Raw genomic sequence first — 17,318 nt, forward strand, 5'->3', positions numbered from 1 at the left:
AATGTTACAATTCCACAAATTCAAATTATATTTCAGTTTTCCGTCTACAGATGTGACCTTCAAAGGACGCTTCAATGTCACCTCAAACAAATAACAGTGTGATATGTGGCACTCAATACTTTGTAACCTTTTTCTTAAACTTTTCTGTACATTACTCATACTTTACGAGAAAATTTAATTAATATTGCAAGACTGCGGCTCATATAAAAAATACCAATTACAGTTAGGAGTCCCAAGCGGATCGTATTTCTGTTAATTCATTCGTTCTGTCGCTTGAAACATGTTCGTTTTATCGTCTGACCGATCTTATGACCTCGCTATATTTTGGCGAGCACTGTATCAACGTTTCACCAACGTACGGTACAAATTAACTAAATACTACGACAAGCTACGAAAGTGTTAAAGGCAGAAGCAGTTGGAGTGAACTCTGCTGTCTAGCTAGCTAATTTGTCATCAGCGCACAGTAAATTAGGTTACTAACTTACCTGGACCAGGAGATGCATATGTAGATAATACCAGCAATACCCAGAATCAATATAACACATGCGATGATTATCAATGCATACGGGAAAACTTCGCCGCTAAATGCAATGGCTGTTTTTTGCGTGCGCACCAACTCAGGTGGCATTACTGGAGCGTGGATGTCGATCGCGTTCACTCGAACCCGCGTGGATACATCGTAAGTAATATTTGACATTGCTGGTTTTTCTGTAATTGATCTGAAATTCAATAAGAATTGGAATTAATTTTTAAAATAGTTCAAGATTATAACAGATAACGATCTTACTTGCGCTGGATGTATAATATTAAGCTACGATAAATGTTAAAATTTGGCCAATAAGGGGGAAATGTATGTGTTTTTCCAGTTTTCCGTTTTCACGATATTGTAATGGTTAAAATTAAATTATCTCCTAAATTAATTATTTTTCGATTTGAAAAGATTCACGATTTTTTTATAGGGAATATTCACTGTCAGGTAAAATAATTGACGAATAAAAATGATGTAGTTTGATTTAAAAAAACGAAGTTAATCTTGAAATATTCTTAACGACCACTGAGCTTGATAAAAAATAATTTACACCATAGGATATCCCCCTTCGAACCAAACAGATTCTGCTAAACAATTTTTCTGATAATTTTAAACCCTCATGAGATCTTTTACCACATCTAATTAAAAGAAACAGCCTGTGCAATTTTTCTATTACGGTTTCTGTCTCAAGAAAATTAAGTATGAAGAATCAAAATGTACATGTGTACTCGTCATAATTTCGATTTAATTGATCTCTTAATTTTTTTTTCAATTTATTTACCCTCAGGTTTTAAAATAAATTGAACAATATTCGAGAAAATTGGCATAGAATAAGTGTACTGTTTGCCTTAAAAATTGTGTAAACATGTTTAAATATTTATAATGTCATACTGTTAATTTATTTGTTAGAAATCGTTCTTTAAACTGTGGCGTTTTAAATCTGCGGTGGAAAAAGAACTGTTATATTAATCGTTTTATCAAATTTCATTTAACATCAATGTGCTGGTATCAAAATTTAATGTTTCTTGAAGAAAATATACAAATAAGAAGAGATTGCGACTGAAGGACCCATTAACAATAATACAAATACTAGTTAAACATGCTATTAATTTAAGTGCAGCCATTCTTCTAATGAGGCTCAGGGAAGCTAAAAGGTTGATCACTCTCGTGCCAGATCAATATCTGAAATTTTCGTATTTTGTATCTACAGTGATGCTCGCTTAAATTCCACAGTAATTATCTCGCCTCAACTCCACTGCACCATCCCTATTCTTCCCCCACTAATCACTGTTTCGAGCTCAGTGTAACGTGATCTCAGTAGACAGAGGCAGAAAATGAATATAATGAGGGGAAGAGAGACAGACGCGGGTCAAAGAGATGCCGCGCGCGTCAAGTATAAATATGCAATTAAGAAAATTTCAATTGCAATAATTTTAACCTTATCTTCTCAATCGTAGTACCAATGGAATGTTGAGATTCTTGTCATTAAAATAAGTCCAAACACGACGTAAATCGGTCTAGCTTTATCGATTTGGTGGAAACGAACCTTTAATTTCGTTAATTACATTAAGTGGGTAAAACTGTTTGGACGCAGTTTAATCGTAACAATTGCAGAAATTTACTGGCACTATATCCGAGCAGGCAAGGTTAAAATTACCGCAACTGAAAATTTTCTTTATTGCATGTTTATATTTGACACGTGCAGCATCGTTTTGAAGTCCCGCATTTCGACTACCGATGCTCGGAGTGTGTCTATCCCGCTCCCGCTCACTATATCGATTCCCTGCCTTTGCCAGGCTGTGCTCGAATCAATTTTTGAACGCAAATAACTTCCTTCTGTTTTTTCTGCTCGGTTAAATTCCACTGCTGAGATCCGAATTTGTGGAATTTAAGCGAGCATTACTGTATTATCAAAGACAGAATTCTTCTGAACATCTACGCATAAACTGGAAATTCTCTACCAACAGTAAACTTACCTCTGTATTCGTGTGCTATTTCTGTTTAAAATAACCTCGGTATCCGGATCAATTGCATAAAACCAGACATCGGAATCTTGAGGATACATTTCGATTGTCCCATTCTTTGTTAAATTCTTCCTCACCGCGACTCTATCAATGCCTATCAGAAGACCACTATTCTCTTCGATGATACCAGAGATCTTATCAGCTTCTTTTTGCAAAACATCGGGAGTTGCTTCTTGGACAACCAGAATCATTAAATTCTCCTCGCCAATTAGATTCACTATAACTGGAGCGACGATTGAATTAAAATTATCGGTGGAATTGGGATTGTCTCGGACGCGGACGTCGAATTTAAACGGAAGCTCCATTGAATCCACGTTATCGAACGTTGCCGTCGTTCTAATTATTCCGGAAGAACTATCCATGGCGAAGTAATTCGATCCTCGACCGCCAAGTATTTTGTACTCAAGCTTCCCGTACTTCCCGTTATCTTTATCATTCGCCTTCACTTGTATTACCGTAGATGCAAACTGTGCACTAAGCGGTATTGCAGCAAAATAACGTCCCCTGGTTAATATTTTATTGCTGTCTAGGAAAGTGAACTCTGGTTTATTGTCATTCACATCGAGGACTTGAACTTTTACCTGTAATTCAAAGAGACGGGAATTATTTTCTAAGATTGATTATATTTTTTTTGTAATAGGATTTTAACCTTTATCTGTCCCCTTTGTCAATTTGACATATTGTTTTGGTTCAAGATTATGTTACTTTATCATTTGTTAAAAGAGTGACTTAGACTTCAAAGTTTTTATTCTTTTAATACATTTACCATCGCTGACGTGAATTCACGTCTTTTAAAATTCTATTTTTGGTCTAATAATTTTCAAAATATTTTATACTTTTGTTTTTTTTCCATTTGCGACTTCTTAAAAGGAAAGTTCGTTATTTCAAACAACATATTGTTACAAGACTAATATTACAGAACAAATTTTCTAATTTATGTTCCTATTTTAACATCAGAAATTTGTGGTAACTATAAATAATTAATAATTTTCACCGGCAATGAGTATTAGAGAAGTGAAAAATTTGCCGTTCACGAATGTGTTAAAGTATATATTTATTATTGTTAATGACAAAACGCGCGACATATGGGTAAGATAACGTTTAATACAAAAAAGACTCTGATATATCAATCGTGGCTAATTTTATCGCTTCTCAATAATTGCATGATAGCCATGCATTCAACTAGACTAGAAAAAATAACCACACAGTACACGCAAAATTTTATGTTTCTCAAAATATGAAATATAAAAATAGTTTCTGAGCATAAAACATTAACATAAATTCTTCAAAAATGTATGAACAATAGAGTATAGCTACGGAAGGTGTCAAAAGACACCTGTTTCGCAATTTTGACTTAAAATTATTCCCCAAGCTTAGTCATATATTCTGAATTGACTACTCGACTTTTCCAATAACGATTTTAAAATTAACTATAGGAAATGTCCAAAATTCAATTGAGAAAAAATGATTAATCTGAGAAAATAATTTTGTTAAAATTTCAAAAGGTGTCTTTTAACATCTTAAGTAGAAATAGTGTTAAATTGGGGTTTTTATTCTTTATAACAATATAGAACAAAAAATATAGATTTCCATTTTTAAAGAATGGTAATAACGTTGAAGTCTTGTAGAACTGACCTTGAAAAAAATTCTTTTCATCACCATAAAACGTGTCGCTTAAAATACTATGACTATGATGCAAGAAATTTTTCCATAAAACTAAAAATAACGAAGGTATTTAGGTGTTCCTACTTAGAGGAGACATCGGATATAGCAATTTTATGAAGACATACCATTGTTGTGTTCCTGCCAGAATTCAACAGACCCGATAAAGACTCAAGCCTGATTTTGATTTGGTAGTATTCCGTCGTTTCATAGTCCAAAGTTGCTTTCTTCAACTTTAACGCACAATTCCGTTCCTCGGTGACGTTTGCCTCAAACAATCCATTTTCGTTGCCACTGTAGATTTCGCATTTCAACGGCGTGGGGTCATGAGCGTGGCTATTAATGATTGTGATTATCTTGATGAGTGTGTTATCGCCAGCGTCCTCGGGAACTTCAACGTTGTACGAGTTCTCTGCAAATCCTAAACCGATTTCTGGAGGTACCGTTGCAACGTGACGCACGTAAATTGGCACTGTTGTGACGGATGATAATTGCGGCTCTCCCATATCATATGCACGTATGTCGACCTAAAATATTTGTACCCAATTATTTCTGTATATTACAACTTTATAAAATATTACAAAAATAAATTAATTAATTAAATACTGTTATTGTTATTAATTAATAAGTATTATTTGTAGATGATTTAGATATTTTTTAATGTTGTGGTAATTGATTTTTGAATATACTGGATGATTCTGTTATTGTTATTAATTAATAAGTATTATTTGTAGATGATTTAGATATTTTTTAATGTTGTGGTAATCGATTTTTGAATATACTGGATGACTCGTAATGCATATACATATTTCAAAGGATGAATTCGTGTACTGAAATAAGTAGAAAACATTATATAAACATATATTCGACCTAGTTTTCTTCAGCTGTTTAATGTTGTGATAATTGATTTTCGAATATACAGGATAATTTATAATGTACGTTGTTAGATGAATGTGAATTAATATAACCAATGTAAAGTGTTACGAGTGAACTTGGCATGTGTGTGATTTGCGTGTGTTTTGTATTTTAATATATCAAATATTATTCTATCAATTTGATCTGTGGATTTTGTGTATGGTTTATTAAATGTCTTATAATACATATTACACTGCGTAATTCTGTCATATGTACATATTTCAAGTCATGAATCTGTGTAAAATATGTACAAAACGTGGTATAAATATATATTTTCCCTAGCTTTCGAGTTTTAGAGTTTGTGAATTTTCGAATTATGATTAATTAAAGAAAACGTTCGAAGTGTTCGCTTTACATCTTCTGTACTCTACGGAGCGCCTTGGCTTAGTCTAGTCTTTACCATCAACATCCATCGATATAAACGAAGAAAAATTTTAGGTAGTCAATATTGTATTCTTGTGCTTTTAGTGCTGTTCTAAAATTGCAAAAAATATGCACTATTTTTCCGCTTTAGCTGAAATGACCGACATGAGGTACAAAGCACGAAGCACATTCCCAAAACGAACATAAAAGTGTTTAAGAGTAGTAGTTAAAGCAAAACACTTTATGATCTCTCGATTATGGAACATAATATTTTTAAATGTTCTTTTAAATATCATTTATAATGTTAATAATGAATTATTTATTTATAATTTTGTTAATTAAAAATGTGGTTCACTACAATTTGAAGGAGTATTTGTTAAATTTGTAGCCTACATGACATTGTAAAACATATGAAAAAGAAAATTTTGTTTTGTATATAGCAGTACTGCATTAGAAAAAAACAAATTAATCTTTCTTTCTTTCGCCAACTAAACTCGAATTCATTAAATAAGATAAATTATTATTTAATTATATAACTATGCGTAAACAATCTACTTAAAATTACACGTATCGAAAATTCTATAAAATTTGCGTATAACAATACCTGATACTCGGTGTCAGTCTCTTTACGCAAATCATCCCTTACTCTCAATATGCCAGTATCCGGATCAATTACGAAATACTTGTTCGTTATTCCACGACCAATGATTTCATATCTCACCTGGTCAGAATAACAAGTTAGCAAAAATACATTTTCACATTTTAAAATTATTATTTATCGATTGAAAGTACATACTTGATTTCCGGGAGCAGTGCCATCAGAATCTGTTGCTGTCAAATTAATAACCGTCGTACCGATAGGTACGTCATCATCTAACGTAATCGGACGAGGAACTGACGTGAACACCGGTGGAATGTCATTAACGTCCTGTATAATACAAAATCTTAAGTATTGTTGATAAAATATAAACTTACTATACAATAGAATTTGAAACCATTGCTGCTTATGTTATTTCTTTTGATGATCCCAATTTAATTTCGAATCAAAATTTTAGAAAGAACATGTTCAACCCACTTGCATCAAATCAGGGAATGAAAAATATTTCAATATCATTATATGTTCGCTTTTTTATTATATTTGAATAATTAAAGAAATACGTAAATAAATCATAATATATAACCATAATAATATAGTAATATTGAATTAATTATTTATTGACAAACTAGTCTAAAAATGTATACGCTTATAATATATGTTAATGATGCAAATGAATTAAACAGTTATTTTAATAGCTTCAAATATCAAGTAATGATAAAATAATACGCGCTTCAAATTATGAAACAATCTTATTGATGACCTCTTTCTACTCTATATCAATTATTTCATTCAACATTTCATTTTTCGCTCAATTAAACGTAATTTGGTAAAATTAAAATTAAATATAATGACAGTTGTTTAGTTTTTCACGATTATAATCCTACTTTCAACATTGGAAATATTTAATAAAATTGTTTGAGCTGTTTCATTAATATTCACCATTTCAAAAAATGTTATTATTGTGATAAGAATAAATAAAATTCAACGTAAAGTAGAAGCATGTATTTAGTAAAAAGAAAAGTAATTTTTGAAATGAGATATATTTAAAAGTACCTGAACATTGACCACAATTCTAGTTGTAGAGCCTGGCAAGTCACTGGTGTTTTCTTCAGTACCAATTATGAGAATGTGTTGGTTCTCCCTCTCATAATCTAAACCTCTAATAGTTTTTATCACTCCAGTCTTTGGGTCTATGCTGAAGAGTTCAGTATCCCCTTGTTTAATCGTGTATGTAATTTGCTTCTTTGTATCCGGATCATCGGCCTGGAATTAAATACATTTACTTTAAATTCCAGAAGGTTGATCATTCATACATAATTTTCAATGTAAGGTAATTCGGGGAGAAATAGCCCACTTGTTTAACACTAGACCTACCATACCAGTCACAATGACTGGCTTCGGTTTTCTTGTTTCGCAATTATTGATATCTCAAAAACTGAATATCTCAAATAATTTCGAAAATAAATAGTTTCCTTTCAATACTACAATGAGAGTTCGAAAAAACTAAAAATAATTTATTGTTACAATTTTTATAGGGATTACATATCAATCATATTAAATGCTCGGTAGTTCTAGTGTTGAATACAATTGTTACATCGTAAATATTATTGATATTTAATGAAAAGAAAATATATTTATAAAAGTAGACGCATATAAAAAGAATAGTTAAATCGGCCTTTGTGCAAGATTCAATATAATAAAAAAAAATAATTGAAAATATAGATATTTGACAATGTAAATGAAATCGGGCTATCTCATATGGAATTATCTTATCAAGGTATACCAAAATTTTATAATGCAAGATATAATTAGTTTTATGTAATATTTTTCCTCAATCTACTATTTACTTCAGCTCTGATATTTATTTACTTTTTTAATTGAAAATCTTACTATTATCAATGTTAATGTTTTAAATAATTAGTAAATTATTAATACATTCTAATAGTCGTTCTTCAGATACTACTACATTTTTTTCGATACGAAAGTTAATATAATTTAGAATTAGAATTCATTTTACTAAACTATACAAAACTGATTAATTTACATTTCATCGATGGTTTCACGGAATATTTTATATAAACAATAGTAAAATTGAATAATTCAACTTACCATCACCTGTGTGACCGTGTAATCGAGTACATTTTCTTTAACTCGAGCTTCGTAGCTGCTTTGACGAAAAATAGGAACTTCATCTTCTACATCTATAACTTTCACCGTCACAGTGGCGGTGGCCAGACGAGAATCTGGAGCTCCGTCTCTCGCAGTGACAACAAATTTATATTCCTGTAAATAGAATATAATATTGATTTTATAATATTACGTGTCAGTCACCAAATACGTTGGAAAATTAAAATATTCATAATTAAACATTTTTATATTTTTACTGTATAAAATGATTAAACAACGTCAGAAGGAATCCTGTTAAAATATGTTATAAAATTTATGAAATACTGTGGACTTTATTAATATTACTTTTTCGAACGTATGTTGTTTAATTAAATAAAGTATAGAGAAATTAATGATGGTGAGAATTAATTTTCCACAATCTAAAGTTTGTGTAAATTTTAACTGAGTTCAAGTTACATAGTTACACTCGTAACTGCGGAAGGAAAACCATAACCGCGAATCATAGTTAAATTACTCTTCATAATTGCGTTTAATTGCTAGAAACTGGATATTCAATTTACCTTTGATTATGAAAGTTTTAATTAGGATCATTTTCGTTTTAATTTTAATAGTTTGTATAACTGAAGAGCATTATATTAACATTAGATTTACGGAACCCGCCAGTGTGACAGATATTAAATTTTATAACCATTATTTAGTAATAATCTAAGCTGATTTTAACTGATACAATTATGTGAATATGTATTCTAATTGTCCGTGTTTGAAGTTCTAACTTCCAAAATCTATACAAACACATTTGTCTAGAAACAATACAGTGAAACGTACAATAAACATTCGTAAATCTAGTGTTAATCAATAATGATACACTTTTTCGAAGTTTGGAAAATGCACGAACTCGAATGCACAAGACCAGATGTATGAAAGTACCTAAGTCACCATATTATTCTAATGTTATACACATAGAATTTTATAACATCTCGTAAAAAATCCATGTTGACGAATAAACGCTCATCAAATTCCAATTTTGATAGTCCTATGAATATCTATGTTTCGTCTAACCTGAGAGAAAGAGTTGTCATTAAACTGCGGATGTTTATGCAAATGCATATTTTTATAGAAAATACTTGTCTCATCGTTAGAAAATTTCAAAAATGAGTTTTATATTTTACATATTTTGCATCTTTCGTACGTTTAACGCATTTTTTTTATAAGAACATATGTAGAAACACATTGCGTATATCACATACTTTTCTGACAATTTCTTTTCGTACAATTGATGACTCTCAGGCTTTCGAATATTATCTGTTTAAATGTGTTGGTTAAGTGATCATTCATCATGTGTAACTGCCATGTGTATTTAGCTTTCATTAAAAAGATGACAATATATACACATATACGCATCATGTTTACTCATAATAGCTTGCTGATCGGTACATAGATGCTGTGTATAAATTCAGTCAAATATTGTGAAGCATTAACAGTAGATAGATACATACGAGATGCCTAAAATAAGAAACAGTAGACGTAGAAAAATACAAAATTGGATCGAGTCAATAATAAAAAAAGTTTTGTGAGTGATGGAGAAGGTGTCCAAATATGTGATAACAAAGTCGTGTCAAAGTAGAATGCAGTTTTAACAAGAAATCCCGGTTTTCAAACAATTTTATGAATTAGCGAAATGTTGTAAAATCAGGTAATTAAAGAACTGAATGAGATTAAACCATGCTACTGGAACAAATTTAAAAATGCCTCGATCACATTTTTTGACGAACGTTCGTTTTCAGCTTATAAGTTCACCTTAAGCGAGAAACATCATCAATTAACACTTGACAACCTCGACAAAATACTCGTCACTTATAGTAATTTAAATTATAATTGTTAATTACTATGTTTGAATAATAAAATTATTATTGCATATTTTCAACACATGCAACATACATTTGTATATTATTGTATATGTTGACATATTATTAATGCATATTTAACATATGTTACTTGCATATTCTGTTACATTTTAGTGGCATAAACATCCGCAGTCTACTTATCACAGAGAAAAATAAAATTTTAGTTCGATGATTCTATTTACCTGAATTCGGTGTTCGATAAAAAGTAAATGAAAACGTAACAGTGAACAAATCACTTACATCATTTTGTTCGTAGTCTAAAACAATTTTCGTCAGAATGTCTCCGGTTTCGGGATCCACAGTGAAAGGAATATCGTCTGGTGCGAAATATGTAATCTCAGCATTAATGCCTTCATCGGCGTCTTCAGCGTGCACACGGCCAATCAATTTCCGAGCTTCTCCCTCTTTTACAGTGAACTCGTAAGGTAGATCCACAAATTCTGGATTTTTATCGTTGATGTCTGTCACTTTAATGTTCACCGTGGCGGAGCTGAACAGGCCACCGGAATCCTCAGCTTTTATCAGCTGTTGAAAGAAATTGCATTTGAATAATGTGTTTTAACTCACTAGATAGCAATTAGAAAAATATCAATTATATTTTTGTATACTCTGGTAGATAGGAAAATAAAAGAGGTAAAAAAATAGTATGTATATGGAAATGGTTTCGTATGTTATAAAACACATTGCCCGAAATATATTGAAAATACTTTATATGACCTGTCATGTTTTCTTTTTTTCGTAATTCCAATTTATAGTTTGAGTTTTGTATGAGGTTTTCTATGAAGTTATATGTATAATTGCGTTAATATACAGAGGTATAAAAATAAGATTGTTAAATGTAGATATGAATGTGGTATAGAAGGGTAAGTAGAAATATCAGATCTTTTTTTGTATATGAAGTTTTATTTTATGACCGCAAGACTATTATTATTAAAATTATTATCAGTATTAGAATTATTAATATTAGTATTAAAATTATTCAATAAATAGATAAATATTTTCTCGTATCCAAATGGCGAACAGAAATTTTATGAGGATACTTAAAAATTTTCGTCAAAAACTCACCAGTTGGTAACGAGTTAAATCTTCTCTATCCAAATTCCTTTTAACAGTAATCACTCCCGATTTGTCGCCGATCGCGAATTGACGAAGGTCATTCCCAGAAACGATGGAATACGATACAGGATCGTTTTCTGGATCAACTGCCTGTTGAATCATATGGATAATATTGATCTGGTTAGAAAACTTTTACAGAAACTATATTTGTTAGTTGCTAAGTAAAACAAATTAATGCTCTTAATTTTGTGCAAAACTAGTTTTGATTAAGATAACTTTATTGTTATTATTTTCAGATAGAATATATATATATATATATATATATATATATATATATATATATATATATATATATATATAATTATTTGTATAATTATATATACAAATAATTATTTGTTCTAGTTTACATGTTTATTTGTTAATTATGTGGTCGATGCTTATAAGTACAGTTGTCAATGCAATAAATATGAAATCAATAATATAAATATTACTATATTTCTGAATATATTTTTACTGACTCGACAAATAAAGTTGGATGATATTGATCTCATACTCTCTTTTGCTTTTAAATTTCGTATTTTAATTACATAAATTTACAGGAAGATGAAATATGAAATCTAAGCATGTAGGAGATAGCGAACAAATATTTTAATAAAACATATGATGTTCTTTCACGTCTATAAAATTGTAAAATAAAATTTTCAAAATTGAAAATTTAAATTCAAAATTTTGAAAAATTTAATTCTGTAATTTTATAGACATAAAAGAACAATGTATTTTTTGTTGAACCTTTTTTCGATATATCTTATTGTTCTGAAGATAATCTACAGGAACTGTAAATTTGCATTTTTTAAAGGAATAATTTCATCCCTTCAAAGAGAAATTCGTTTCGAAAATAATTGTAATGTATTAGTCTTGACTTACTCACTATGAATTATATTCATAATTTTTTTGATTTCCAAGTTCGATACCTTTTCTTGTTAGTCAAGGAATTACGAACACTATTGCATCTATATTTAAAATTGCATCGCTTTACAATGAATCATGAAATTTGACAATAATTGAACTAGAAATACTTACGGTAATTGTAGCAACTGTTGAATTGATCGAAGCTCCTTCGCTAACCTGGACCTCGTACACTGATTGTTGAAATACGGGACTTTTGGTATTGGGACCGGGGATTACATTCACCTCGACGATGGTTTGAGAATATTTTCCACCCTTGTCCGTGGCTTGCACTGTAATACTGTACTGTTCTCCTGCATTCAGTTTTCTTACTGATTCGATCACACCAGTCTCTGGATCGATTTTAAATTTGTGTAGACCGTTGTTCGAAACATGATAAATACTGTACGTTATTTCAGCATTCTCCCCTTTGTCGTTATCTGTTGCTTCAACCTGATGAGTATAAATGTATTTAAACACATTGTTGATAAAATATAAAATTTCCTGGAATAGTTCAGCACATATTTATAATAGGAGTGCATGCTTTGATGACCTTAACCTCGACAGATGTTATCTTGACATAGATACTGTCACAAATAACTTTCAAGAAATTTTAATCGTCATTGATTATACTTTAAATGTGGCCTTGAAATATAAATAAGTATGCTTACAAACTTCCTAGTTTCTAAATTTATTTCTTTTTAATTTAATCGTAATTTAAAAGTCATGGGAAAACATTTCAAAACATTCGTTTGGGAAATATAGTACTTTTAACGATCTATGACTTTTTTAAAGGATAATGAACGACGTAATGGCTGAAACCTCATTCCTTTTGTGATCCAAAGAGGACCATTGACAACATATGTCAAGGTCATTGGCTTATGCTGCTGTATTGTAAGTATTTACCAAGAATTTAGTATTTTTATGAATAGCTAAAGAAAATAGAAATTTCATGTTTTAAATACAAGTATCTTATATCTCGTCTATTACTGCGTGTGAATAGGAATTCAACAATATGTAGAATACAAATAAATATATATTCAACTATGTTTTTGCACGATAGATACTTTCCAAATAAAAAATATGCTGCATCTATAAGATCAGAAATTGATTCCAAACCTAAGGAATCAGCAAAATAATTGATTCTAAATATGAATGAATAAATGAATCTAAATCAAATCAAGTTGTGCGAAAAGAAATTAATTTTGTTCTAATTTGTGTTAAATCGAATAAATCGTTCAAAAGGAGAAAATTAATTCACGTAAACTCAAAATCGTTTAAAAAGAGAATTAAGTGCACAGAAATTTTTATCGATAATTAAGATACATATGTTATCACTTCTACTAAATTCATTGATAACGTATTATTTTTTCAAAACATTAAGAGGCACATAAAAATATATGTAGAAAATTGAAATATACATGTGTACTCATTTAATTTACTGAAAAAAAACAGAAAAAATATCATAGATTTGTTTACATCTGCATTTTTATCTAAATTTTTTAGGGTTAAACAATACATGTATCTCTGGTAACTACTATATTTAACTATTATGCTATATTTATTGACTAGCATGAAATAACAAAAACCACTTTGCATTTATATAAACATAAATCCATCATAACATACAATGCAGATGTTTTTTCCAGATTTAGCATTAATAAAGACACATTGAATGCTGCAAACTTACTTTCGTGACCAATCGTTTTGTTTCTCCAGCTTGAACAGTGATAGGCGCCGTCATAGGAAGCATGGGAGCATTGTCATTAACGTCGTTCAAAGTTACTACGAACGATAAAGGTGCGGAAGCTGCGACGCCTGTTTTTTCTCTGGCAACCACTTGAAACCGAAAGCGACCAGGACTCGGCGGATCTCGGTCTAAATTCTCCTCGTTCACAACCAATATTCCGGAGGAGTCGATTGCGAAGAAATTGGTTGTTAATTCGAATGAGTACGATGGCTTCGGATCTTCAGGGCCCTGAATATTGTTATTAATAATATAATTATTGACTTGTACTGCTACATAGGTTGCTGCGAAAGTTTCGGGAATCTGCTATTTCTAGCTTTATGTTATTTTCGTGAAGCTTTACGTTTTTCAGGTTACAAGATGCTCGCACAACACAATGGAGAATGTATTAATGTCAAAGGAGAATATTTTGGAAAACAATCAAATTTATTTCTGATTTTCTCATATTCTACCAAGACTTTTGCAGCAACTCCTGCACGACAAGGAACTATAAAATGTAAAATATATTTGACTATATGAAAAGAGTCTATAAGTTGTTATATCTTTCAAACAGGATCGAACAGGACATATATTCATATGAATTTTTTCTTATTATCTTTGTATTCTCTATCTACCCTTAAAGTAAATTCTATATGATACGACACGTCCAGTATATTAGTAAAATTTTCTTATGACTCTATTGGTTGGAACATGATGTTAATCTTATATTCCTACAGGAGTTTGGTTAGGTGCGAGAGTGAGGACGGATGTGTGCAAAGTAGCTGGGGATATAATGTGATTGTGAAATTGAAATATGCGAAAGGAAAAATAACGGAGAAATAAAGTAGGGATCTCAAAACGAAAAGGAAATGAAGATATAGAAATTAAAGACACTATACATAATACTCATACAAGTAGAATTCTAAAGCGACTCGTTTTCAGGAATTGTGTGTAGATATAACTTCTTCCTCAATTTTAACGTCAATTATGACTCACAATATTTTATTACTTCAGATTAGAAATGCGATAAACTGTTTAAATGTGTAAATACAATTGCATGTCTATTGAGATAGTTCTATCTTTTACGGGATTTCATTAATTTTTCACATTCTTACAATGCCTTTTACGTAACGGTAAAACAGAATCGTCAATTGCCATGTTTTTGTATGAATGAAATGGCCACTTCGTAACTTATTCATGGTTCAGTGAACGGGAGGAGATCAAGTTTACTGATTACACTTACCAAATCAGCATCTGAAACGGTGAGTACTATGGGCTCGTTATTTTCATCGATAACCTTTGTTCCTATCGGAGCGTTCTCATCAACGAAACCTTCCACATTCGATGCTGTTATAATTGGAGGATTGCTGTCGACTGGTTTCACGGTAATAGTCAATTTTGCTGTAGCTGATCGTTTCGCTTCGGATACTTCAACGGCCTATTGTGATTAAAAAAAATACGTCTAATTATACTCATTGATTAAAACACTTAGCACTGCTATGCATTTTTATAACGTTTCTATGCTTATTGGTTAAAATGTCATTTGATAGAAATTGTATGGTAATTTTTAACCCTTATATACACAACCGGATATTCGGGTAACCACTTTTACTTTAATGTAGAAATCTGTTATGTTCTGGTTGGAATATTAAAAAATCTCTTTAGATACTCTTTCTTTGGATATTTTTTAGTTAAAACACATTTAATAAAGAATTATTCTAGCAAAGAATAAAAAGTTAGAGAGTTTAAACGAAACCTATGCTCTACTCATGACTACTCATAAGACGGATGATAAGGGAAAGTCGAATATTGATAGACAAAACAGTTATTTTTTTATACTAATTAATATATTAATTATTTATTTACATATAAATGAATTTTGTATTATATAAATTTTATTTATCTATTATACTGATAACGTACAATTGATCTTGTAATTGTTTGTGCACACTTAGCATATATAAGGTTGTTATAATTTTTTGGTCTTTTTATGGAACCAGTCACTTCCTAAATATATTTTCCTCTAAGAACGTGTTCAAAAATTATATTTTAGAACGCAATTCTCTTTATTTTTTATTGGCTTATGGCACATGTACTAAAATAGAATTAAATGTACCGAAGGCAACAAGAAATGAACAGAATTATATGATAAAATACTGTTTTCCAACACGTTATTTATGTTTTAATATGACAAAAATGTATTATGAAACTTTTTTACAACAATTTCATTCATAAATAAATGTTCTTTATAACAATTGATCTTAGAGACGGGGTTTCCACGAAACTTGCACTATACGTAATGCGAATCTACGGAATCTCGAGAGTGTGACTAATAGATTAATGGTGTCAGAGAAATCATAAGCTATCGAAAGGTAGACAAAATGGAATACTGCGCATATATATTTCCTCTATACGCCCTTTCTTATTTCGAAAATAATATATGAATATACGCAGTAAGCTGTAACTACAGACTTTGACATTAGATCTTTTTCTAGTTATACATCGCTTCTTTGTATTTAAATTGATAAAATATTATTTTGTTTGTGATAGTAATAAAATCTAATATATTTTTGAATATATGAATATAAAATTTCAGCATCCAAAGTTGTCGGTTCACCGGTAGTGATCATTAATACTATCATCAAACACCCTCCATAAGAATCCTAAAATTGAGAAAAATGAACATTCTAAAATTTGATCTCAGTCGATTTGTTAGTCAGTACATCGCTATAATCGTACTACATAAGTCCTCCACAAAATGGTATAACTAAAGGTTTAACTGCATGCTTAAAATATAATATTATTACTTGAAGAATCCAACAACATGCTGTAAATATGTGGTCTGTTTTGTTAAATAATTTTGTTTATTGATCAGATATATAAATTAGTAATAAGGAATCATACACACGTTTATCTGACAAATTTTCAAATTCGTCTTTTTGAATAAATATTTCTGTCATAAAAGTGAATTTGATTTCTCATTCAGAGCTTTATTCAATATGTTGTAACTGGAAATGTCTAGCGTTTTCATCTTTTCATTATACTATTTCTGTAAGGTATCAATTTTTATTAGCATTTCCTTATTAGTATCCTATGACATCTTTTATAGGAAGTTGACTGATTTTAATACTCCATGCTTTCAAAGGATTTTATCAAAAGTAAACCAAGTGAGCTTTTCTTTAAAGTCAATCTATGTTGCTTTGCACTTACCTTAATAATAATATCAAACTTCTTCGTTACACTTGTGTCCACTGCTTTAATTTGTTTGACTGCGCCGGTGTTTGGGTTGATTTCGAAGAAATCACGGTAATTCGTTGGGTTACCGCTCAGGAATGAATAATGAATGGGTGCGTTGATACTGTCCATATCAACAGCTTGTATTTTCTCCGGCGATATATTAAGTATACCGGATAACACTCCACTCGATACCTGAATAGAAAAACATAGTAGTGAATAGGACCAATTGTGA

The 17,318-nt window shown here is 30.5% G+C and overlaps 1 protein-coding gene and 1 long non-coding RNA gene across 12 annotated transcripts in view; one reads left to right on the forward strand and one right to left on the reverse strand.

Annotated features, from left to right (window-relative positions):
• The window catches only part of Cad99C (cadherin 99C), a 303,145-nt gene that overhangs the window by 11,865 nt on the left and 273,962 nt on the right, over positions 1–17,318 (reverse strand). For all 11 annotated transcript variants that reach the window (XR_004234734.2, XM_031973644.2, XM_031973640.2 and 8 more), the window contains 13 exons: positions 17,060–17,278; positions 15,093–15,287; positions 13,814–14,101; positions 12,259–12,576; positions 11,188–11,328; positions 10,363–10,647; positions 8,201–8,374; positions 7,145–7,354; positions 6,290–6,421; positions 6,098–6,214; positions 4,344–4,742; positions 2,506–3,134; positions 486–719 (listed from right to left, as the gene is read on the reverse strand). Coding sequence is in view for 10 of the 11 variants with exons in the window: in XM_031973644.2 (XP_031829504.1) it covers positions 486–719; positions 2,506–3,134; positions 4,344–4,742; positions 6,098–6,214; positions 6,290–6,421; positions 7,145–7,354; positions 8,201–8,374; positions 10,363–10,647; positions 11,188–11,328; positions 12,259–12,576; positions 13,814–14,101; positions 15,093–15,287; positions 17,060–17,278 (3,341 nt within the window). In the remaining variant the exon portion in view is untranslated. The remainder of the gene's footprint in view (positions 1–485; positions 720–2,505; positions 3,135–4,343; positions 4,743–6,097; positions 6,215–6,289; positions 6,422–7,144; positions 7,355–8,200; positions 8,375–10,362; positions 10,648–11,187; positions 11,329–12,258; positions 12,577–13,813; positions 14,102–15,092; positions 15,288–17,059; positions 17,279–17,318) is intronic.
• LOC116425653 (uncharacterized) lies at positions 619–13,993 on the forward strand. Its single transcript, XR_004234736.2, has 3 exons — positions 619–679; positions 12,919–13,017; positions 13,843–13,993. It is a non-coding gene; the product is annotated as an uncharacterized LOC116425653 (long non-coding RNA).

This window comes from Nomia melanderi, chromosome 13 (assembly GCF_051020985.1).
Source record: "Nomia melanderi isolate GNS246 chromosome 13, iyNomMela1, whole genome shotgun sequence".
NCBI lineage: Eukaryota > Metazoa > Arthropoda > Insecta > Hymenoptera > Halictidae > Nomia > Nomia melanderi.